General features: G+C 45.6%; 2 protein-coding genes across 14 annotated transcripts in view; one reads left to right on the top strand and one right to left on the bottom strand.

The window, feature by feature from the left end:
- The window catches only part of LOC130294476 (uncharacterized), a 96744-nt gene that overhangs the window by 33853 nt on the left and 35073 nt on the right, over positions 1 to 27818 (bottom strand). For 7 of the 13 annotated variants that reach the window (XR_008848512.1, XM_056544326.1, XM_056544331.1 and 4 more), the window contains one exon: positions 26646 to 26765. The exons of 5 other annotated variants lie outside the window; for them this stretch is intronic. The gene's annotated coding sequence lies outside the window, so the exon portion shown is untranslated. Of the gene's footprint in view, positions 1 to 23611; positions 23731 to 26645; positions 26766 to 27818 lie in introns of those variants that run through there. One more of the 13 variants, XM_056544338.1, reaches the window with a different exon arrangement.
- Positions 11000 to 27302, top strand: FBLIM1 (filamin binding LIM protein 1). The gene is made up of 8 exons (XM_056544322.1): positions 11000 to 11121; positions 14929 to 15127; positions 18168 to 18376; positions 20320 to 20449; positions 21060 to 21229; positions 23634 to 23812; positions 26193 to 26310; positions 26682 to 27302. The coding sequence occupies exons 1-8, from the start codon at positions 11008 to 11010 to the stop codon at positions 26790 to 26792; spliced, it is 1230 nt and encodes a 409-aa protein (XP_056400297.1). The 5' UTR covers positions 11000 to 11007; the 3' UTR covers positions 26793 to 27302.

Genomic DNA, 27818 nt, shown 5'->3' with positions numbered 1-27818 from the left:
GAGGTATATAATATAGACAGGAGGTCACTGACTGTATACAGCCCCCTATACCCTGAGGTATATAATATAGACAGGGGGTCACTGACTGTATACAGCCCCCTATACCCTGAGGAATATAATATAGACAGGAGGTCACTGACTGTATACAGCCCCCTATAGCCTGAGGTATATAATATAGACAGGAGGTCACTGACTGTATACAGCCCCCTATACCCTGATGTATATAATATAGACAGGAGGTCACTGACTGTATACAGCCCCCTATACCCTGAAGTATATAATATAGACAGGGGGTCACTGACTGTATACAGCCCCCTATACCCTGAGGAATATAATATAGACAGGAGGTCACTGACTGTATACAGCCCCCTATACCCTGAGGTATATAATATAGACAGGAGGTCACTGACTGTATACAGCCCCCTATACCCTGAGGTTTATAATATAGACAGGGGGTCACTGACTGTATACAGCCCCCTATACCCTGAGGTATATAATATAGACAGGAGGTCACTGACTGTATACAGCCCCCTATACCCTGAGGTATATAATATAGGCAGGAGGTCACTGACTGTATACAGCCCCCTATACCCTGAAGTATATAATATAGACAGGGGGTCACTGACTGTATACAGCCCCCTATACCCTGAGGTATATAATATAGACAGGGGGTCACTGACTGTATACAGCCCCCTATACCCTGAGGTATATAATATAGACAGGGGGTCACTGACTGTATACAGCACCCTATACCCTGAAGTATATAATATAGACAGGGGGTCACTGACTGTATACAGCCCCCTATACCCTGAGGTATATAATATAGGCAGGAGGTCACTGACTGTATACAGCCCCCTATACCCTGAGGTATATAATATAGACAGGGGGGTCACTGACTGTATACAGCCCCCTATACCCTGAGGTTTATAATATAGACAGGGGGTCACTGACTGTATACAGCCCCCTATACCCTGAGGTATATATTATAGGCAGGAGGTCACTGACTGTATACAGCCCCATATAGCCTGAGGTATATAATATAGACAGGGGGTCACTGACTGTATACAGCCCCCTATACCCTGAGGTATATAATATAGGCAGGGGGTCACTGACCGTATACAGCCCCCTATACCCTGAGGTATATAATATAGACAGGGGGGGTCACTGACTGTATACAGCCCCCTATACCCTGAGGTATATAATATAGACAGGAGGTCACTGACTGTATACAGCCCCCTATACCCTGAGGTATATAATATAGACAGGGGGTCACTGACTGTATACAGCCCCTATACCCTGAGGTATATAATATAGACAGGGGGTCACTGACTGTATACAGCCCCTATACCCTGAGGTATATAATATAGACAGGGGGTCACTGACTGTATACAGCCCCCTATACCCTGAGGAATATAATATAGACAGGAGGTCACTGACCGTATACAGCCCCCTATACCCTGAGGAATATAATATAGACAGGGGGTCACTGACTGTATACAGCCCCCTATAGCCTGAGGTATATAATATAGGCAGGGGGTCACTGACTGTATACAGCCCCCTATACCCTGAAGTATATAATATAGGCAGGGGGTCACTGACTGTATACAGCCCCCTATACCCTGAGGTATATAATATAGACAGGAGGTCACTGACTGTATACAGCCCCTATACCCTGATGTATATAATATAGGCAGGAGGTCACTGACTGTATACAGCCCCTATACCCTGATGTATATAATATAGGCAGGAGGTCACTGACTGTATACAGCCCCCTATATCCTGACGTATATAATATAGGCAGGAGGTCACTGACTGTATACAGCCCCCTATACCCTGAGGTATATAATATAGACAGGGGGTCACTAACCGTATACAGCCCCCTATACCCTGAGGTATATAATATAGACAGGGGGTCACTGACTGTATACAGCCCCTTATACCCTGAGGTATATAATATAGGCAGGAGGTCACTGACTGTATACAGCCCCCTATACCCTGAGGTATATAATATAGACAGGGGGTCACTAACCGTATACAGCCCCCTATACCCTGAGGTATATAATATAGACAGGAGGTCACTGACTGTATACAGCCCCCTATACCCTGAGGTATATAATATAGACAGGAGGTCACTGACTGTATACAGCCCCCTATACCCTGAGGTATATAATATAGACAGGAGGTCACTGACTGTATACAGCCCCCTATACCCCGAGGTTTATAATATAGACAGGGGGTCACTGACTGTATACAGCCCCCTATACCCCGAGGTATATAATATAGACAGGGGGTCACTGACTGTATACAGCCCCCTATACCCTGAGGTATATAATATAGGCAGGAGGTCACTGACTGTATACAGCCCCCTATACCCTGAGGTATATAATATAGGCAGGAGGTCACTGACTGTATACAGCCCCCTATACCCTGAGGTATATAATATAGACAGGAGGTCACTGACTGTATACAGCCCCCTATACCCTGAGGTATATAATATAGACAGGGGGTCACTGACTGTATACAGCCCCCTATACCCTGAGGTATATAATATAGACAGGAGGTCACTGACTGTATACAGCCCCCTATACCCTGAGGTATATAATATAGACAGGAGGTCACTGACTGTATACAGCCCCCTATACCCTGAGGTATATAATATAGACAGGAGGTCACTGACTGTATACAGCCCCCTATACCCTGAGGTATATAATATAGACAGGGGGTCACTGACTGTATACAGCCCCCTATACCCTGAAGTATATAATATAGACAGGGGGTCACTGACTGTATACAGCCCCCTATACCCTGAGGAATATAATATAGACAGGGGGTCACTGACTGTATACAGCCCCCTATACCCTGAGGTATATAATATAGACAGGAGGTCACTGACCGTATACAGCCCCCTATACCCTGAGGTATATAATATAGACAGGGGGTCACTGACCGTATACAGCCCCCTATACCCTGAGGTATATAATATAGACAGGGGGTCACTGACTGTATACAGCCCCCTATACCCTGAAGTATATAATATAGACAGGGGGTCACTGACTGTATACAGCCCCCTATACCCTGAGGTATATAATATAGACGGGGGGGGGGTCACTGACTGTATACAGCCCCCTATACCCTGAGGTATATAATATAGGCAGGAGGTCACTGACTGTATACAGCCCCCTATACCCTGAGGTATATAATATAGACAGGGGGGGGGGTCACTGACTGTATACAGTCCCCTATACCCTGAGGTTTATAATATAGACAGGGGGTCACTGACTGTATACAGCCCCCTATACCCTGAGGTATATAATATAGGCAGGGGGTCACTGCCTGTATACAGCCCCCTATACCCTGAGGTATATAATATAGACAGGGGGTCACTGACTGTATACAGCCCCCTATACCCTGAGGTATATAATATAGGCAGGGGGTCACTGACTGTATACAGCCCCCTATACCCTGAGGTATATAATATAGACAGGGGGTCACTGACTGTATACAGCCCCCTATACCCTGAGGTATATAATATAGGCAGGGGGTCACTGACTGTATACAGCCCCCTATACCCTGAGGTATATAATATAGACAGGAGGTCACTGACTGTATACAGCCCCCTATACCCTGAGGTTTATAATATAGACAGGAGGTCACTGACTGTATACAGCCCCCTATACCCTGAGATTTATAATATAGACAGGAGGTCACTGACTGTATACAGCCCCCTATACCCTGAGGTATATAATATAGACAGGGGGGGGGGTCACTGACTGTATACAGCCCCCTATACCCTGAGGTACATAATATAGACAGGAGGTCACTGACTGTATACAGCCCCCTATACCCTGAGGTATATAATATAGACAGGAGGTCACTGACTGTATACAGCCCCCTATAGCCTGAGGTATATAATATAGACAGGGGGGGGGGGGTCACTGACTGTATACAGCCCCCTATACCCTGAGGTACATAATATAGACAGGAGGTCACTGACTGTATACAGCCCCCTATACCCTGAGGTATATAATATAGACAGGAGGTCACTGACTGTATACAGCCCCCTATAGCCTGAGGTATATAATATAGACAGGGGGTCACTGACTGTATACAGCCCCCTATACCCTGAGGTATATAATATAGGCAGGAGGTCACTGACTGTATACAGCCCCCTATACCCTGAGGTATATAATATAGGCAGGAGGTCACTGACCGTATACAGCCCCCTATACCCTGAGGTATATAATATAGACAGGGGGTCACTGACTGTATACAGCCCCCTATACCCTGAGGTTTAAAATATAGACAGGGGGTCACTGACCGTATACAGCCCCCTATACCCTGAGGTATATAATATAGACAGGAGGTCACTGACTGTATACAGCCCCCTATACCCTGAGGTATATAATATAGACAGGGGGTCACTGACTGTATACAGCCCCCTATACCCTGAGGTTTAAAATATAGACAGGGGGTCACTGACCGTATACAGCCCCCTATACCCTGAGGTATATAATATAGACAGGGGGTCACTGACTGTATACAGCCCCCTATACCCTGAGGTTTATAATATAGACAGGGGGTCACTGACTGTATACAGCCCCCTATACCCTGAAGTATATAATATAGGCAGGAGGTCACTGACTGTATACAGCCCCCTATACCCTGAGGTATATAATATAGACAGGGGGTCACTGACTGTATACAGCCCCCTATACCCTGAGGTATATAATATAGACAGGGGGTCACTGACTGTATACAGCCCCCTATACCCTGAGGTATATAATATAGACAGGAGGTCACTGACTGTATACAGTCCCCTATACCCTGAGGTATATAATATAGACAGGAGGTCACTGACCGTATACAGCCCCCTATACCCTGAGGTATATAATATAGACAGGGGGGGGGGGTCACTGACTGTATACAGCCCCTATACCCTGAGGTATATAATATAGACAGGAGGTCACTGACTGTATACAGCCCCCTATACCCTGAGGTATATAATATAGACAGGGGGTCACTGACTGTATACAGCCCCCTATACCCTGAGGAATATAATATAGACAGGAGGTCACTGACTGTATACAGCCCCCTATAGCCTGAGGTATATAATATAGACAGGAGGTCACTGACTGTATACAGCCCCCTATACCCTGATGTATATAATATAGACAGGAGGTCACTGACTGTATACAGCCCCCTATACCCTGAAGTATATAATATAGACAGGGGGTCACTGACTGTATACAGCCCCCTATACCCTGAGGAATATAATATAGACAGGAGGTCACTGACTGTATACAGCCCCCTATACCCTGAGGTATATAATATAGACAGGAGGTCACTGACTGTATACAGCCCCCTATACCCTGAGGTTTATAATATAGACAGGGGGTCACTGACTGTATACAGCCCCCTATACCCTGAGGTATATAATATAGACAGGAGGTCACTGACTGTATACAGCCCCCTATACCCTGAGGTATATAATATAGGCAGGAGGTCACTGACTGTATACAGCCCCCTATACCCTGAAGTATATAATATAGACAGGGGGTCACTGACTGTATACAGCCCCCTATACCCTGAGGTATATAATATAGACAGGGGGTCACTGACTGTATACAGCCCCCTATACCCTGAGGTATATAATATAGACAGGGGGTCACTGACTGTATACAGCACCCTATACCCTGAAGTATATAATATAGACAGGGGGTCACTGACTGTATACAGCCCCCTATACCCTGAGGTATATAATATAGGCAGGAGGTCACTGACTGTATACAGCCCCCTATACCCTGAGGTATATAATATAGACAGGGGGGTCACTGACTGTATACAGCCCCCTATACCCTGAGGTTTATAATATAGACAGGGGGTCACTGACTGTATACAGCCCCCTATACCCTGAGGTATATATTATAGGCAGGAGGTCACTGACTGTATACAGCCCCATATAGCCTGAGGTATATAATATAGACAGGGGGTCACTGACTGTATACAGCCCCCTATACCCTGAGGTATATAATATAGGCAGGGGGTCACTGACCGTATACAGCCCCCTATACCCTGAGGTATATAATATAGACAGGGGGGGTCACTGACTGTATACAGCCCCCTATACCCTGAGGTATATAATATAGACAGGAGGTCACTGACTGTATACAGCCCCCTATACCCTGAGGTATATAATATAGACAGGGGGTCACTGACTGTATACAGCCCCTATACCCTGAGGTATATAATATAGACAGGGGGTCACTGACTGTATACAGCCCCTATACCCTGAGGTATATAATATAGACAGGGGGTCACTGACTGTATACAGCCCCCTATACCCTGAGGAATATAATATAGACAGGAGGTCACTGACCGTATACAGCCCCCTATACCCTGAGGAATATAATATAGACAGGGGGTCACTGACTGTATACAGCCCCCTATAGCCTGAGGTATATAATATAGGCAGGGGGTCACTGACTGTATACAGCCCCCTATACCCTGAAGTATATAATATAGGCAGGGGGTCACTGACTGTATACAGCCCCCTATACCCTGAGGTATATAATATAGACAGGAGGTCACTGACTGTATACAGCCCCTATACCCTGATGTATATAATATAGGCAGGAGGTCACTGACTGTATACAGCCCCTATACCCTGATGTATATAATATAGGCAGGAGGTCACTGACTGTATACAGCCCCCTATATCCTGACGTATATAATATAGGCAGGAGGTCACTGACTGTATACAGCCCCCTATACCCTGAGGTATATAATATAGACAGGGGGTCACTAACCGTATACAGCCCCCTATACCCTGAGGTATATAATATAGACAGGGGGTCACTGACTGTATACAGCCCCTTATACCCTGAGGTATATAATATAGGCAGGAGGTCACTGACTGTATACAGCCCCCTATACCCTGAGGTATATAATATAGACAGGGGGTCACTAACCGTATACAGCCCCCTATACCCTGAGGTATATAATATAGACAGGAGGTCACTGACTGTATACAGCCCCCTATACCCTGAGGTATATAATATAGACAGGAGGTCACTGACTGTATACAGCCCCCTATACCCTGAGGTATATAATATAGACAGGAGGTCACTGACTGTATACAGCCCCCTATACCCCGAGGTTTATAATATAGACAGGGGGTCACTGACTGTATACAGCCCCCTATACCCCGAGGTATATAATATAGACAGGGGGTCACTGACTGTATACAGCCCCCTATACCCTGAGGTATATAATATAGGCAGGAGGTCACTGACTGTATACAGCCCCCTATACCCTGAGGTATATAATATAGGCAGGAGGTCACTGACTGTATACAGCCCCCTATACCCTGAGGTATATAATATAGACAGGAGGTCACTGACTGTATACAGCCCCCTATACCCTGAGGTATATAATATAGACAGGGGGTCACTGACTGTATACAGCCCCCTATACCCTGAGGTATATAATATAGACAGGAGGTCACTGACTGTATACAGCCCCCTATACCCTGAGGTATATAATATAGACAGGAGGTCACTGACTGTATACAGCCCCCTATACCCTGAGGTATATAATATAGACAGGAGGTCACTGACTGTATACAGCCCCCTATACCCTGAGGTATATAATATAGACAGGGGGTCACTGACTGTATACAGCCCCCTATACCCTGAAGTATATAATATAGACAGGGGGTCACTGACTGTATACAGCCCCCTATACCCTGAGGAATATAATATAGACAGGGGGTCACTGACTGTATACAGCCCCCTATACCCTGAGGTATATAATATAGACAGGAGGTCACTGACCGTATACAGCCCCCTATACCCTGAGGTATATAATATAGACAGGGGGTCACTGACCGTATACAGCCCCCTATACCCTGAGGTATATAATATAGACAGGGGGTCACTGACTGTATACAGCCCCCTATACCCTGAAGTATATAATATAGACAGGGGGTCACTGACTGTATACAGCCCCCTATACCCTGAGGTATATAATATAGACGGGGGGGGGGTCACTGACTGTATACAGCCCCCTATACCCTGAGGTATATAATATAGGCAGGAGGTCACTGACTGTATACAGCCCCCTATACCCTGAGGTATATAATATAGACAGGGGGGGGGGTCACTGACTGTATACAGTCCCCTATACCCTGAGGTTTATAATATAGACAGGGGGTCACTGACTGTATACAGCCCCCTATACCCTGAGGTTTATAATATAGACAGGAGGTCACTGACTGTATACAGCCCCCTATACCCTGAGGTATATAATATAGACAGGAGGTCACTGACTGTATACAGCCCCCTATACCCTGAGGTTTATAATATAGACAGGAGGTCACTGACTGTATACAGCCCCCTATACCCTGAGGTATATAATATAGACAGGAGGTCACTGACTGTATACAGCCCCCTATACCCTGAGGTATATAATATAGACAGGGGGTCACTGACTGTATACAGCCCCCTATAGCCTGAGGTATATAATATAGACAGGGGGGGTCACTGACTGTATACAGCCCCCTATACCCTGAGGTATATAATATAGACAGGAGGTCACTGACTGTATACAGCCCCCTATACCCTAAAGTATATAATATAGGCAGGAGGTCACTGACTGTATACAGCCCCCTATACCATGAAGTATATAATATAGGCAGGAGGTCACAGACTGTATACAGCCCCCTATACCCTGAGGTATATAATATAGACAGGAGGTCACTGACTGTATACAGCCCCCTATACCCTGAAGTATATAATATAGGCAGGAGGTCACTGACTGTATACAGCCCCCTATACCCTGAGGTATATAATATAGACAGGAGGTCACTGACTGTATACAGCCCCCTATACCCTGAAGTATATAATATAGACAGGGGGTCACTGACTGTATACAGCCCCCTATACCCTGAGGTATATAATATAGGCAGGAGGTCACTGACTGTATACAGCCCCCTATACCCTGAGGTATATAATATAGACAGGAGGTCATTGATTGTATACAGCCCCCTATACCCTGAGGTATATAATATAGACAGGGGGTCACTGACTGTATACAGCTCCCTATACCCTGAGGTATATAATATAGGCAGGAGGTCATTGATTGTATACAGCCCCCTATACCCTGAGGTATATAATATAGACAGGTGGTCACTGACTGTATACAGCCCCCTATAACCTGAGGTATATAATATAGACAGGGGGTCACTGACTGTATACAGCCCCCTATACCCTGAGGTATATAATATAGACAGGGGGTCACTGACCGTATACAGCCCCCTATACCCTGAGGTATATAATATAGACAGGGGGTCACTGACTGTATACAGCCGCCTATACCCTGAGGTATATAATATAGACAGGAGGTCACTGACTGTATACAGCCCCCTATACCCTGAAGTATATAATATAGGCAGGGGGTCACAGACTGTATACAGCCCCCTATACCCTGAGGTATATAATATAGACAGGGGGTCACTGACTGTATACAGCCCCCTATACCCTGAGGTATATAATATAGACAGGGGGTCACTGACTGTATACAGCCCCCTATACCTTGAGGTATATAATATAGACAGGGGGTCACTGACTGTATACAGCCCCCTATACCCTGAGGTATATAATACAGACAGGGGGTCACTGACTGTATACAGCCCCCTATACCCTGAGGTATATAATATAGACAGGAGGTCACTGACTGTATACAGCCCCCTATACCCTGAGGTATATAATATAGACAGGAGGTCACTGACTGTATACAGCCCCCTATACCCTGAAGTATATAATATAGGCAGGAGGTCACTGACTGTATACAGCTCCCTATACCCTGAGGTATATAATATAGACAGGGGGTCACTGACTGTATACAGCCCCTATACCCTGAGGTATATAATATAGACAGGGGGTCACTGACTGTATACAGCCCCCTATACCCTGAGGTATATAATATAGACGGGGGTCACTGACTGTATACAGCCCCCTATACCCTGAGGTATATAATATAGACAGGAGGTCACTGACTGTATACAGCCCCCTATACCCTGAAGTATATAATATAGGCAGGAGGTCACTGACTGTATACAGCCCCCTATACCCTGAGGTATATAATATAGACAGGGGGTCACTGACTGTATACAGCCCCCTATACCCTGAGGTTTATAATATAGACAGGAGGTCACTGACTGTATACAGCTCCCTATACCCTGAGGTATATAATATAGACAGGGGGTCACTGACTGTATACAGCTCCCTATACCCTGAGGTATATAATATAGGCAGGAGGTCACTGACTGTATACAGCCCCCTATACCCTGAGGTATATAATATAGACAGGGGTCACTGACTGTATACAGCTCCCTATACCCTGAGGTATATAATATAGACAGGAGGTCACTGATTGTATACAGCCCCCTATAACCTGAGGTATATAATATAGACAGGAGGTCACTGACTGTATACAGCCCCCTATAACCTGAGGTATATAATATAGACAGGTGGTCACTGACTGTATACAGCCCCCTATACCCTGAGGTTTATAATATAGACAGGAGGTCACTGACCGTATACAGCCCCCTATACCCTGAGGTATATAATATAGACAGGGGGTCACTGACTGTATACAGCCCCCAATACCCTGAGGTATATAATATAGGCAGGAGGTCACTGATTGTATACAGCCCCCACAACCTGAGGTTCAGCAGGACTGTATACACCAGTGTTTCCCAACCACGGTGCCTCCAGCGGTTGCTAAACTACAACTCCCAGCTTGCCCCATGCTTGGAGTTGTAGTTTTGCAGCAGCTGTAAGCACCCTGGTTGAGAAACACTAGTATACACACTGAAGGCAGGTATAGGACGACCCCACCCCCATCCTGCCTCCACCTTTTATGACTAAGATAGGGATGGAGGCAGGAATGGGGCAGGACAGGGAGGAGAAGGGGCAGGACAGGGAGGAGAGGGGCAGGATTGGAGTGATGTCAGGGGAGGCTCAGTCACTGACCCCTGTACAATGCTCCGCAGGATCTGAGAGCAGACACCGGGCTCCTATTGTTCTGAGGACACTGCCCACCCAGCACCGCAGCAGCCAGGTAGGACACTGCCCCCATCCCCAATGATCAGACCCTGGAGGGGGTAGAGGACTCCATAATGTGCTTAACTTTATTTGTGGACATATGAATGGTCAGCTCGTCAGGTCAGAGCTGCTTCACCTCCTGAGGTGACCATCTTATAATGCCTTCTATCTGTGCCCATATGTACAATGGACAGTCTTTACTAACTCAAGAACTACAAGTCTCAGCATGCCCTGCCAAGCAGTGCCAGCTCTGACCCCCTAACCGTCCTCTGCAGTCAGGAGATCATTAACCTGTGTCCAACCATCTGTGACCGGGGCCGGTAATGTGTAACAGAGCGCGGCGGGCACCGCTGATCCCTGATACGACTATAGGAGCCCCAAGGGCACAGCCATCTATATACACTGGGGACCAGAGGTGTATATACACTGGGGACCAGAGGTGTATATACACTGGGGACCAGAGGTCTATATACACTGGGGACCAGAGGTCTATATACACTGGGGACCAGAGGTCTATATACACTGGGGACCAGAGGTCTATATATACCGGGGCCAGCAATGTGTAACGGAGCGCAGCAGGCACAACTGATTCCTGACCCAACTATAGGAGCCCCAAGGCCACAGCCATCTTTATACTGGGGACCGGAAGTCTATATATATATATATATATATATATATATATATATATATATATATATATATATATATACACACACACGGGGGACCATAGGTCTATGTCTATTGGGGACCATAGGGGTCTATGTCTACCGGGGACCATAGGGGTCTATGTCTACCGGGGACCATAGGGGTCTATGTCTACCGGGGACCATAGGGGTCTATATCTACCGGGGACCATAGGGGTCTATATCTACCTGGGACCATAGGGGTCTATATCTACCGGGAACCATAGGGGTCTATATCTACCGGGGACCATAGGGGTCTATATCTACCGGGGACCATAGGGGTCTATATCTACCGGGGACCATAGGGGGTCTATATCTACCGGGGACCATAGGGGTCTATATCTACCGGGGCCAGCAATGTGTAACGGAGCACGGCGGGCACAACTGATCCCTGACCCGACTATAGGAGCCCAAAGGCCACAGCCATCTTTATACTGGGGACCAGAAGTCTATATACCGTATATATACACACGCACCGGGGACCAGGGGTCTATATCTTCCGGGGACCAGGGGTCTATATCTACCGGGGACCAGGGGTCTATATCTACCGGGGACCAGGGGTCTATATACTGGTGAGGTCCATAAACCACAGCCACATAAACTACTGCCAGACCCCTCTGTCCTCTTCCTGACCCCTGTAAACTAGACCCCCCCCCTTAGTCTGAGACAGAGAAGTCTGGGAGAGGACAGAGTAGTCTGAGAGGGAGAGAGGGGTCTGTGGGGAGCATAGGTGGTCTTGCAGTGGCAAACTCCGTTCTCCCTATTCAGAACTCAAGCACACTCAGCCGAGCCCACTGTACATGTATATGGGGTGAGGTGATAGTGGGCGGTTTATTGCTGTTATTCCAGATGGGGTATTCCCATCTGGGTCGTTTATGGCACACATTTGCGGCCACTGGAAATGGTCAGGCAGACAAAAGCAGCCAAAGCAGGCGAGTTGCGCAACTTGCGTAACAACCATTGCCCAATATGCAAGCGGCATATCCACGCCGTTTACGTAATTCTGGGAGATACATAGACAGCCTAACTCGCAGGGCTATGCCGTTAGCACATTTTGCCTGGCAAAGTCAATGGTTGTTACACAATTTGCTTAACTTACCCACTTTGGCAGCTTTTGGCTCCCCAACCACCTTCAGCAGGAGGGGGCAAGGAGCCATCTTTAAAGAAGGTGGAAAAACTATTTAATTTAATGTGTATCGGCAACATTAGATACATCAGCTCAGCAGGCGATATCATACATGATGAGATGCAGGGCTGTATCTGTAATACAAGGGTTCAGTGCAGTATATGCTGTATATAGGGGGTGTATATTTTCCTTTGTTCTGTATGCGGGGGCAGATTATCAGCCGGGGCGGCTGTAGGAACCAGACGGTAATGAGTTTCCTTCCTGACACTTTCATGACTTTATAATTTGTGATTGTTTTCAGTCGGCACCGCAAGTATACAGGACCCACAATCCGCTATATGCAGGAGCCACGATCCACTATATACAGGACCCACGATATACTATAAACAGGAGCCACAATACACTGTATACAGGACCCACGATATACTATATACAGGAGCCACAATACGCTATATACAGTAGAAGTGCAGGACAGATACAGATGGACATATACAGTATTAGAGGTGAGACATGGAAGGGTCCACCATTAACCCTCTACTGAGAACTGCACCCCTATTTGGGTTTCAAGATGCTGGACACAGTTTGTAGCCCCTATTTGGGTTTCAAGGTGCTGGGCACAGTTTGTAGCCCCTATTTTGGTTTCAAGGTGCTGGGCACTGTTTGTCACCCCTACATGGATTTCAGGGTGCTGGGCACAGTTTATCACCCCTACATGGGTTTCAGGGTGCTGGGCACAGTTTGCTACCCCTATGTTGGGCACCAGTACAGCCCATCCCACCCCTTCATACATTAAAATCATGTTCTGCAGAAAAATAAGAGCTTGGTCGGAAAAGAAAGACCCTCCCCCAGGATTATTGGTCATGTCATCTGATCAATAAAATCCAATCAATTATTTAATGGACGTTCAGGATTATGAGAAGAGACCCTCCCTGTAGCTTCATATTTGCACCATTGTGAGGCAATGTTCCTAATTGACATAGGACAAGGCTCCATGTTCTTGTTGTAGCAGAGCTCAGCATCCATCCTACCAGCACTCAATGAGTTAAAGTATGAGGGTGAGAGGAGATGGAACTTTGGACTCTGTAATAAGACTGCTGTAATCTTCTCAGAAATCCCCTGAAGAATACAGTATATATGTATATAAAAAAATCATATATACAGTGTGTAAAAGCACCTGGATAAACTGCACTTGGGCCCCTCGTCTACTTTATGGGCCAGAAGATATAGTCGAAAGGCAAAGGTCACATTGTGTGTATATGGAGACAAGTGGGGACGTCACTTTCACTCAGAGTAAACATACACACACCCTGGCACACCCATTGGCCGGCAGCACTGACACACGGCACCCAGAACACAGGGGGCACTGCCCATCTACAGGTATATATCTACTATACACAGTGCAGGGCACTGCCCATCTACAGGTATATATCTACTATACACAGTGCAGGGCACTGCCTATCTACAGGTATATATCTACTATACACAGTGCAGGGCACTGCCCATCTACAGTTATACATCTACTATACACAGTGCAGGGCACTGCCCATCTACAGTTATATATCTACTATACACAGTGCAGGGCACTGCCCATCTACAGTTATATATCTACTATACACAGTGCAGGGCACTGCCCATCTACAGTTATATATCTACTATACACAGTGCAGGGCACTGCCCATCTACAGTTATATATCTACTATACACAGTGCAGGGCACTGCCCATCTACAGGTATATATCTACTATACACAGTGCAGGGCACTGCCCATCTACAGTTATACATCTACTATACACAGTGCAGGGCACTGCCCATCTACAGGTATATATCTACTATACACAGTGCAGGGCACTGCTCCTAACCACAGGTATCAGTCCCAGTTTCTCCACCCCGTCTCCTGTCCTGACATATGGCTCCACTGTATCGGACGGTTCAGCTCACAAATCATATTGATACAATTGTAGCCGTGCGGTGAGAAGGTGAAGGTTTCATTCTCCACTTATCATGTTCCCTGGCAGGAGATGTCCGGCAAACGCTTGGTGTCATCTGTCCAGATCACCTTGGCTCCTCCATGGAGAGCAGAACTATCACAAAAGAATCAGACCCCACCCCAGAATACGCGAGCGGAGCAGAAGAGGCTGGATCCTCCTCCTGTGCCCAACATTACACCTCATCATAATGACGCCTGGCCGGACCCCAAGGATCTGCCCAACGGAGGTAAGAAAGGGACACGGAACCTGACATTATAAGACATTACATCAATGTGACTGATCAGCCAAACCACTTATAACGCTCCAGTACTGATATAATCTCTATATATTACATCATATGTGATGATATCAGCCGCTCCTCTTATAACGCTCCAGTACTGATATAACCTCTATATATTACATCATATGTGATATCAGCCGCTCCTCTTATAACGCTCCAGTACTGATATAACCTCTATATATTACATCATATGTGACTGATATCAGCCGCTCCTCTTATAACGCTCCAGTACTGATATAACCTCTATATATTACATCATATGTGATGATATCAGCCGCTCCTCTTATAACGCTCCAGTACTGATATAATCTATATATTACATCATATGTGATATCAGCCGCTCCTCCTATAATGCTCCAGTACTGATATAATCTCTATATATTACATCATATGTGATGATATCATCCGCTCCTCTTATAACACTCCAGTAATTATATAATCTCTATATATTACATCATATGTGATATCAGCCGCTCCTCTTATAACGCTCCAGTACTGATATAACCTCTATATATTACATCATATGTGATATCAGCCGCTCCTCTTATAACGCTCCAGTACTGATATAATCTCTATATATTACATCATATGTGATGATATCAGCTGCTCCTCTTATAACGCTCCAGTACTGATATAATCTCTATATATTACATCATATGTGACTGATATCAGCCGCTCCTCTTATAACGCTCCAGTGCTGATATAATCTCTATATATTACATCATATGTGATATCAGCCGCTCCTCTTATAACGCTCCAGTACTGATATATCCTCTATATATTACATCATATGTGACTGATATCAGCCGCTCCTCTTATAACGCTCCAGTACTGATATAAGCTCTATATATTACATCATATGTGATGATATCAGCTGCTCCTCTTATAACGCTCCAGTGCTGATATAACCTCTATATATTACATCATATGTGACTGATATCAGCCGCTCCTCTTATAACACTCCAGTACTGATATAACCTCTATATATTACATCATATATGACTGATATCAGCCGCTCCTCTTATAACACTCCAGTACTGATATAACCTCTATATATTACATCATATGTGACTGATATCAGCCGCTCCTCTTATAACGCTCCAGTACTGATATAATCTCTATATATTACATCATATGTGACTGATATCAGCCGCTCCTCTTATAACGCTCCAGTACTGATATAATCTCTATATATTACATCATATGTGACTGATATCAGCCGCTCCTCTTATAACACTCCAGTACTGATATAACCTCTATATATTACATCATATGTGATGATATCAGCTGCTCCTCTTATAACGCTCCAGCACTGATATAATCTCTATATATTACATCATATATGATATCAGCCGCTCCTCTTATAACGCTCCAGTACTGATATAATCTCTATATATTACATCATATGTGATGATATCAGCTGCTCCTCTTATAACACTCCAGCACTGATATAACCTCTATATATTACATCATATGTGACTGATATCAGCCGCTCCTCTTATAACGCTCCAGCACTGATATAATCTCTATATATTACATCATATGTGATGATATCAGCCGCTCCTCTTATAACGCTCCAGTACTGATATATCCTCTATATATTACATCATATGTGACTGATATCAGCCGCTCCTCTTATAACGCTCCAGTCCTGATATAACCTCTATATATTACATCATATGTGATGAGATCATCCTCTTATAACGCTCCAGTACTGATATAACCTCTATATATTACATCATATGTGACTGATATCAGACGCTCCTCTTATAACGCTCCAGTACCGATATTTTAGATTAAAGGAGCAGTCCAGTGCTGAAAAACTTATCCCTATCCTAATGAAAGGGGATAAGCTTCATATCACGTGGGGTCCGACCTCTGGGGCCCCCCACGATCTCCTGTACGGGGCCCCGGCAGCACGTGGGAAGGGGTCGTGTTGTACACTGCACAAAGCGGCAGCTGACATGCCCCCTCAATACAACTCTATGGCAGAGCCAGAGCGCTGTCTTCGGCAATCTCAGCCTCTGCCATAGCGATGTATTGAGGGGGCGTGTCAGCCGCCGCTTCGTGCGGTGGTCGACACTCGCTATCTGGCCAGCGAGCCAGGGCTCCGTACAGGAGATCGCGGGGGGGCCCCAGGGGTCAGACCCCCCCGCGATCTGAAACTTATCCTGTATCCTTAGGATAGGGGATAAGTTTTTCAGCACTGGAGATCTCTATTGTCCCTGTTTGGAGATGGCAGCTCTGTTGTTGGTCAGATAGGGTGACATTTATCTTGTGAAAGATACACAGGGGCCACCATTGTTCCACATTCCAGATAAAGTAGACATTTGTATTGTATCAGCCCCACATAGAAATTCCAGGAATTTACCCCCCTCCGCCCCTGGGCCGCCTGGGTCATCTGCATTCTATACTGGGGAGGGGGTGTAAGGCCCAAGGTGAATCAGTAACGGAGGATCAGCAGATCTGTATCATCTCCTCAGACTTGTCTCTGTCTGGATAGTCTTTGCCATAATTGCATTAAATGTAAAGTCACATTAAGGCCACATTCACACATGATGCATTACCTGCAGAAAATCCAAAGGTTCAGTGCATGTGAATGGGATTGGGAGAAAACTCTGTTCACACGCAGCAGAATCTGTGCATGCAGATTACAGGGCGCTTTCTGCAGGAACATGACTAGGAGTTACCCAGAGCTGCTCTACCCGATGAGGAGATACGGGATATTACATCACACATTCCTCATATCCGATAAGATCTCTGTGCAAACATTTCTCCAGAAAGTCAAGTATCTAAAAGACTTTCCCCTCCGCCCTCGTCGAGCTCCTGAGTCACCTCCTGCTGCCCCTTTACCGCCATCCAGGGCCACAGTCATGGCGGAGCAGCATCACATCTGAGCTGGTGTAATACTGATGGTATCACTGAGTGTTTCTCCACATATAGTGGTGACGTCTGTGCTAACAACTTATCCATTTTTTTTCTCCAGATTTTCCATCATTTCCCACCACATTCCTTGATGAAATCCCAAGCACAGAGGACTTGCTGAGTCCGGACCTCCCACCTCCGCCCCCACCTCCTCCAGTTCTGCTGCTGTCCCCTAAACGTGTCCCCCTAAAACCTTCTCCTGCTCCTATCCCAGACTCTTTAAATCTGGAACTACAGAAACTGGAACTCAGCCGACCTCCTCCTTCCCAGGTATCTGCAGGTCCTCCTATCACCCATTGGAGACATTGATGGAACATACTCTGAAACCCAGAGCTGCATTCCCAACGCTGCTGTGCAAAAACTTTTTAGCTTTACTAAACCCCAAATTATCATGCTTCGTCTGGGGTGAACACTATTGTCTCCCACAATGCACTGCAACTAGTCTCTGTACAGATGCTGAACCAAAAAATAAAGATCTGAGAACAAACAGGAAAACAGAATAGTGAATGCAGACTTTGGAGGATAACACATTATATAACTCAGGATCAGTACAGGATAAGTAATGTAATGTATGTACACAGTGATCTCACCAGCAGAATAGTGAGTACAGCTCTGGAGTATAATACAGGATATAACTCAGGATCAGTACAGGATAAGTAATGTATGTACACAGTGATCTCACCAGCAGAATAGTGAGTACAGCTCTGGGGATATAACATACAGGATATAACTCAGGTTCAGTACAGGATAATTAATGTAATGTATGTACACAGTGATCTCACCAGCAGAATAGTGAGTACAGCTCTGGAGTATAATACAGGATATAACTCAGGATCAGTACAGGATAATTAATGTAATGTATGTACACAGTGATCTCACCAGCAGAATAGTGAGTACAGCTCTGGAGTATAATACAGGATATAACTCAGGATCAGTGCAGGTTAAGTAATGTATATACACAGTGACCTCACCAGCAGAATAGTGAGTACAGCTCTGGAGTGTAATACAGGATATAACTCAGGATCAGTACAGTACAGGATAAGTAATGTAATGTATGTACACAGTGATCTCACCAGCAGAATAGTGAGTACAGCTCTGGGGTATAATACAGGATATAACTCAGGATCAGTACAGGATAAGTAATGTAATGTACACAGTGATCTCACCAGCAGAATAGTGAGTACAGCTCTGGAGTATAATACAGGATATAACTCAGGATCAGTACAGGATAAGTAATGTATGTACACAGTGATCTCACCAGCAGAATAGTGAGTACAGCTCTGGGGATATAACATACAGGATATAACTCAGGTTCAGTACAGGATAATTAATGTAATGTATGTACACAGTGATCTCACCAGCAGAATAGTGAGTACAGCTCTGGAGTATAATACAGGATATAACTCAGGATCAGTACAGGATAATTAATGTAATGTATGTACACCGTGATCTCACCAGCAGAATAGTGAGTACATTCTGGAGTATAATACAGGATATAACTCAGGATCAGTGCAGGTTAAGTAATGTATATACACAGTGACCTCACCAGCAGAATAGTGAGTACAGCTCTGGAGTGTAATACAGGATATAACTCAGGATCAGTACAGGATAAGTAATGTAATGTATATACAAAGTGACCCCACCAGCAGAATAGTGAGTACAGCTCTGGGGTATAATACAGGATATAACTCGGGATCAGTACAGGATAAGTAATGTAATGTATATACAAAGTGACCCCACCAGCAGAATAGTGAGTACAGCTCTGGAGTATAATACAGGATATAAATCAGGATCAGTACAGGATAAGTAATGTATGTACACAGTGACCTCACCAGCAGAATAGTGAGTACAGCTCTGGAGTATAATACAGGATATAACTCAGGATCAGTACAGGATAAGTAATGTAATGTATGTACACAGTGACCTCACCAGCAGAATAATGAGTGCAGCTCTGCAATATTCAGTACTGGAAACGATTTATATGGTTTCCATCTTCAACATGTGAGAAGCTAATAAGGTAACCTTAACCCCTAACAGTGATCAGCTCTGAGAAGGGCTGATTGTGCTGAGCTCAGGTCACATTCGGCTACAGGACAGTTGTTTCTTTTTTTTTTTTCAATTCACACTGATCATCACTGTACTGTATACAGATTACAACACCATATACAAGTCACATGACTTCTTAAAAAACATTTTTTATCTATTTTGTACAGAAACAAGCGATACCTCCATTATCCCAGTCTATAAAGCCGCCTCTTGTGCCCCATAACCAACAGAAGAGAGAGGAACTCACTCCAGGGAAACAGAGTGTAAATGGCCACAGAGGGAAGCAGGAGGGCTCAGGTACATTAGAATCTGTCAGTGCAGCGCGTTCCTATCCCACAATGAAACGTTCTCAAGATAGACTAAAAATGCAGGGAGTGCCAGGGAGGACATGCCGAGGCAGATGTACCTGGCATCATAGCTCAGAAGGCAGCGCGAGGCAAGAAAGGCATCAACATGAAACAGCAGCAGCTTTAAATTGCTTTGTAATGTAGCTTCTGTTAAAATCCACTAATCCAGCATGCGGAAAATTCTCATGATCCAGCGCACAGCAAAGATAGTAAATGATTGGTTAAGTGTCAGCACTGGGCCAAAGGGAACCCAGGAGACTTGGGCATAAAATATGGCTCCCTGGCAAGTTGTTGCTTTCTATACAGCTCAGATCCAAACAATTACATGTAGAATGGGGCAGAATGTGCCATTTAGTGTAAGTGGGTGAAGGGTGGGACCCAGGGATTGTCCAGCATATTATATACATGTCTGATGATCAGTAACGCTGACCGGACATTGTCCTCCACGGTTCCAATGCTGGGAGCTGTAGTTTTGCTATAACTCTACAGCTGCAGGTTTAGGATCACTATGCTATGGTTGTAATAAAAAATTTTCTTCTCTTTTTTTTTTTTTACTTCAGACATTTGCGCCTTTTGCCATAAATCCATCCAACCCAGTGTCCCCACCATAGAAGCCATGAAGAAGCAGTACCACGCCAACTGCTTCACCTGCCGGAAGTGTCACCGACTTCTGGCCGGGCAGATGTACTACCAGAAAGATGGACAGCCCATATGTGACCATTGCTATAAGGTATAGTATCCCTGCTAAAATGGCTGATAAGGGTGCCTTCACCCGGAGTAAATGAAGAGTAATTCACGCCGAAAAATTTACGGGCGAAAAAAAGAAATTTATTTTCATGCGGAATTGTGCGCGGACATGGGGGAGAAAGAAGTGAAGGGTTTTTCAGCCATTTCCGTGCAAATTGCGCACGAATTCCGCGCGAAAACTATGTCGGGCGGAATTTTTTTTTACCATTGACTTCAATTGATTTCTGCTAGTGGATTCCGATTGAAGAATGAACATGTTCTTTCTTCAAGCGGAACGGAATTCAGCGTCGGAATTCCGCTAGCAGAATTTCCGCAGTGTGAACAGGACAGCAGAAATAACATTAAAGTCAATGGGCAGAGGAGATGTGCGTTAGTTTGTAGCGGAGAATTCAAGAGGAATTAATCCGTGTGAACGCAACCTAACAGAGAATAGATGACAGCAAAACAGAAGCGGAATTCTTTCTAGTTTAAGAATTTAAAGTTGGTAACATGAATGTTTATATAGACAGCCAACCTGGATCAGGGTCTGTTTACATGTTGTATCCAGTCTAGATAGTCTCCTCAACTGATACATTGTAGGAAATATGGCAGGAAAGAGATTTGTGCTGATGTATTCAGCTTTCTAACAATTATCTGTACTGGAAACAATACATATAAGGCTGGGTTCACACCACGTTTTGTTAAATACGGTTCGCGTATACGGCTGGGAGGAGGGGGCGGGGCTTAATTGCGGCGCCCGCACTAAGCCTTATTCAGCAACCGTATTTAATGTATGTCTATGAGCCGACCGGAGTGAACCACAGCCTCCGGTCAGCTTCGTTTTTCGGCCGTATGCGGTTTCCCGACCGTAGGCAAAAAACGCGGTCGACCACGTTTTTGCCTGCGGTCGGGAAACCGCATACGGCCGAAAACGAAGCCGACCTGAGGCTGTGGTTCACTCCGGTCAGCTCATAGACATGCATTAAATATGGTTCCCGAATACGGCTGAGTGCGGGCGCCGCGATTAAGCCCCGCCTCCTCCCAGCCGTATTTAACAAAATGTGGTGTGAACCCAGCCTAACAGACCCCTCTGTCCTCCTCCAGACTTTTCTGTCCTTCTCTTCCAGACTTTTCTGTCCTCCTCCATTCTTTCCCCCCCCCCACACCCCCTCCTCCAGACTCCTTTGTCCTCCTCCCTCTAGACCTGCGGTCTTCTACCTGCGGACCTCCAGATGTTGCAAAACTACAACTCCCAGCATGCACGGAAAGCCGTTGGCTGTCCGGGCATGCTGGGAGTTGTAGTTTTGCAACATCTGGAGGTCCGCAGGTTGAAGACCACTGCTCTAGACCCTTATGTCCTCCATGCTCCTCTGTCCTCCTCCAGACTCCTCTGCTCTACTCCAGACTCCTCTGTTCTTTTCTTTCCCCAAACTCCCCTGTCCTCTCCTCCAGGCTTTTCTGTCCTCCTCCATTCCCCCCCCCCCCCCCCCCTCCAGACTCCTTTGTCCTCCTCCCTCTAGACCAGTGGTCTTCAACCTGCGGACCTCCAGATGTTGCAAAACTACAACTCCCAGCATGCCCGGACAGCCCAGGCTTGCCCCGGACTAGTGACGTTGCCTTGACGATGACGCACAGGAACGTTCATGCGCAGGTATGTCCCTGTGTGTCATCGTCAAGGTAAAGTCACTAGGCCGGGGCCGGCCCGGAGCGGAGAAGGGGGCCTCCCGGTGAAAATGGACAGCCTGGAACGACTAACCTCCCCACCGGTCGGTCCCTGCAGCATAGATGGTCCGGACCAGCTCACCCTTCCTTCCCACCGAGGGGAGGAGAGTAGAAAACATCTGGATGATGACGAAGTCCACAGTGGTCTTCAACCTGTGGACCTCCAGATGTTTCAAAACTACAACTCCCAGCATGCCCAGACAACCGATGGCTGTCCGGGCATGCTGGGAGTTGTAGTTTTGCAATATCACTGCTCTAGACCCTTATGTCCTCCAGACTCCTCTGCCCTCCTCCCTCCAGACTCCTCTGCCCTCCTCCCTCCAGACTCCTCTGCCCTCCTCCCTCCAGACTCCTCTGCCCTCCTCCCTCCAGACTCCTCTGCCCTCCAGACTCCTCTGCCCTCTTCCCTCCTCTGCCCTCCTCCCTCCAGACTCCCCTGCCCTTTCCTCCAGACCTTTCTGTCCCCATTCTCTATATACATCTGCACAAGTCTTTGTACATAGCCCTGGCAATTACAATTTCCATGCTTTACACTGCAGGCTAAATGCAGAAAACTTGAAAATAGAACAAAATAGGAACAATGTTTACATTAAAAGGTGACTTTCTATTATGTTACTAAATGAACTCCTACATTAAAGGTTTTGCTGGCAAAACTTTAACTTACTGTGTGTTTTGTGTTATTTTAGGAAACGTTGGAGAAGTGCGCCAAGTGCCAGACGCTGATCCTGCAGCACATCGTCCGTGCGTTGGGTAATGGATACCACCCAGAATGCTTCACGTGTGTGGTGTGTAACCGGCCAATCGCAGATGAGAGTTTTGCTGTGGATGAGTATAATGACGTTCACTGCGCTGAGGATTATTACAGGTAGAGACTGAAGAGAACGGCATGTATATAATATAACGTTATATGTTGTGTACAGTATTTTTATAGTCCTGGTTGGACCTCCTATGGCCTTCAGAACCGCAGCAGTACGTGGTGACATAGATTCTACTAGGTGATGAAATTGTTCTGGAGGAATATCTGCCCCTGTGGACAGGATTTCTTGTCGCAGCGCCTTAGATAGAGGCCCTGATGTGCTCTGAACATCTTGTTCTTCCTCGGCATAGAGATGTCTATAGGATTACGATGTGTTGACTGTGAAGGCCGGAAAAGGAGAACTCCCTGTCATGTTCCTGGAGCCAACCTATGACTATAAAAAGATTTTGGAAGATGCATTTTCCTGCTGACAGTCTTCTTCTGCCATAAGTGAAACAGTTACCATGAAGGGATGAACATGGTCACCACAATGCTTAGATAAGAATTACTGTCCAAATATCCATCCAAAGGGATCAGAGAAGCCAGGGTACGCTAAGGAAACATGCCCCCACTATTACACCTTCTTCACCACTGTTCATACCTAATAGAAAGGGATCAGCAATTTATGCTGCAAAATACAATCCAATAAGCATGGTGCCACAGAGATCTGGATCCATCTGACCAGGCCATGTTTCCCTATAGAGATCTGGATCCATCTGACCAGGCCATGTTTCTCTATATAGATCTGGATCCATCTGACCAGGCCATGTTTCTCTATAGAGATCTGGATCCATCTGACCAGGACATGTTTCTCTATAGAGATCTGGATCCATCTGACCAGGTCATGTTTCTCTATAGAGATCTGGATCCATCTGACCAGGCCATGTTTCTCTATAGAGATCTGGATCCATCTGACCAGGCCATGTTTCTCTATAGAGATCCGGATCCATCTGACCAGGACATGTTTCTCTATAGAGATCTGGATCCATCTGACCAGGCCATGTTTCTCTATAGAGATCTGGATCCATCTGACCAGGCCATGTTTCTCTATAGAGATCTGGATCCATCTGACCAGGACATGTTTCTCTATAGAGATCTGGATCCATCTGACCAGGCCATGTTTCTCTATATAGATCTGGATCCATCTGACCAGGTCATGTTCCTCTATATAGATCTGGATCCATCTGACCAGGTCATGTTTCTCTATAGAGATCTGAATCCATCTGACCAGGACATGTTTCTCTATAGAGATCTGGATCCATCTGACCAGGCCATGTTTCTCTATATAGATCTGGATCCATCTGACCAGGTCATGTTTCTCTATAGAGATCTGGATCCATCTGACCAGGACATGTTTCTCTATAGAGATCTGGATCCATCTGACCAGGTCATGTTTCTCTATAGAGATCTAGATCCATCTGACCAGGTCATGTTTCCCTATAGAGATCTGGATCCATCTGACCAGGCCATGTTTCTCTATAGAGATCTGGATCCATCTGACCAGGCCATGTTTCTCTATAGAGATCTGGATCCATCTGACCAGGACATGTTTCTCTATAGAGATCTGGATCCATCTGACCAGGTCATGTTTCTCTATAGAGATCTGGATCCATCTGACCAGGCCATGTTTCTCTATAGAGATCTGGATCCATCTGACCAGGCCATGTTTCCCTATAGAGATCTGGATCCATCTGACCAGGCCATGTTTCTCCACAGAGATCTGGATCCATCTGACCAGGTCATGTTTCTCTATAGAGATCTGGATCCATCTGACCAGGTCATGTTTCTCTATAGAGATCTGGATCCATCTGACCAGGTCATGTTTCTCTATAGAGATCTGGATCCATCTGACCAGGTCATGTTTCTCTATAGAGATCTGGATCCATCTGACCAGGTCATGTTTCTCCACAGAGATCTGGATCCATCTGACCAGGCCATGTTTCTCTATAGAGATCTGGATCCATCTGACCAGGACATGTTTCTCTATAGAGATCTGGATCCATCTGACCAGGCCATGTTTCTCCACAGAGATCTGGATCCATCTGACCAGGCCATATTTCTCCACAGAGATCTGGATCCACCTATCTATGTATACTTTCTCCATCATAACATTAGAAAACTTCCCAAGGCTGGCAGTAACATCCAGACCTGACTCGTCTACCTTAATGACCAGACCTTGCACCAATCAGTGGATTTTCCTATCTAATTTGGAGTGACACAGACTGATCCCAGAGAACTGATCATTGGATTTTATGCTACACTCCAGGGTTTATGGGTCTGATCTCTATACAGTAAAGATCCATTCATGAGTGGGCAACAGGATTTAATAAAGGGGCCACTCAGTGTATATGATACAGTGCAGTAATATAGTGTGTGTGTGTGTATATATATATATATATATATATATATATATATATATATAATACTAACAATGTATATTTTCCCTTAGGAAATATGCTCCGATATGTGGTTTGTGTCATCAACCCATTATACCGAAAAATGGGCAGGATTCTTATAAGATTGAGTGTATGGGAAATAACTACCATGAAAACTGCTATCGCTGTGAGGTCAGTATTGCATGCTGGGAATTGTAGTTTTGCAACAGCTGAAGGCACCCTGCGTGGGAATCACTGCTTCAGCTGCTGCAAAACTGCAACTTCCAGCATGATTGGCCAGCTAAAGGCTGTCCGTGCACACTGGGAGTTGTAGTTCTGTTACAGCTGGAGGCACCCTACGTGGGAAACACTGCTTCAGCTGTTGCAAAACTACAACTCCCAGCATGCCCGGACAGCCTTTGGCTGTCCGGGCATGCTGGGAGTTGTAGTTTTGCAACAGCTGGAGGCACAGCGGTTGGGAAACACTGTTCTGTAGCATTGTATGTTGAGTTTGGTCCAGGAAATACCATTGTATGTTGAAAATCTTCTGTATTTTCTTCCAGAAATGTCAAGTACTGCTTTCCTTGGAGCCAACAGATAGCGGCTGCTTCCCCCTGAATGGTTATTTACTGTGCAAGTCCTGTCACCTGTCAGAGAAAAAAGAGGTGTCATAACTATGGGGGGGTGATATGATGCTGAATCAACCCAATCCTGATGTCACAGGCACCCGAACTTCACTATTATCACATCCAAATTCCCTATAATAAGAGCAAAATCTGACAATTGACACCAGGAAAAGCCAGGCTCACCCAGCACCCCAAGCTACGCAATAGGAGGGGGCTCAATGTGGCGCATTTCCAAACCCTTCCTCCTGCCAGACAAAACATTACATAGAATTCGGACGCCTTTTCCTTGCACCTTAATATAGACTGTGCTGATTGTATGGAGCGTCGTCTCCACATGTATCACCCGTGTCCGCACATCCTGTACTTATCAGTGATAAATTCAATCACAACAGACCCGACTCAATTATTCCTTATATAAACCTGCGTTATCACATGGCTGGGGGGGCACAGCCTGTTCTGTTCTGGTATCAGTCTGATAACACGCTGCGCCAAACATTCCTGACACGTGAGACATGTGTCTATGATACTAAGGCTGCTGAATCGCATGAATAATTTACGATATTTTTAGAACTGTGAGGTTATTATTGCAAAATGTAACATGTCTGTAGTCTGCGAACGATATTTTAACATCAACCTATATTCCAGAGCGGCAGTAATATAGAGGTTGACATCACATATTCACATATCAGCAGTAATATACAGGGTGACATCACAGAGCAGCAGTAATATACAGGGTGACATCACAGAGCAGCAGTAATATACAGGATGACATCACAGAGCAGCAGTAATATACAGGGTGACATCACAGAGCAGCAATAATATACAGGGTGACATCACAGAGCAGCAGTAATATACAGGATGACATCACAGAGCAGCAGTAATATACAGGGTGACATCACAGAGCAGCAGTAATATACAGGATGACATCACAGAGCAGCAGTAATATACAGGGTGACATCACAGCAGCAGTAATGTACAAGGTGACATCACATAGCAGCAGTAATATACAGGCTGACATCACAGAGCAGCAGTAATATACAGGATGACATCACAGAGCAGCAGTAATATACAGGG

The sequence above is a fragment of the Hyla sarda genome, chromosome 10 (genome assembly GCF_029499605.1).
Source record: "Hyla sarda isolate aHylSar1 chromosome 10, aHylSar1.hap1, whole genome shotgun sequence".
Lineage (NCBI taxonomy): Eukaryota > Metazoa > Chordata > Amphibia > Anura > Hylidae > Hyla > Hyla sarda.
The sequence above is the reverse complement of the archived record's forward strand: the minus strand, read 5'-3'. Positions and strand labels throughout refer to the sequence as shown.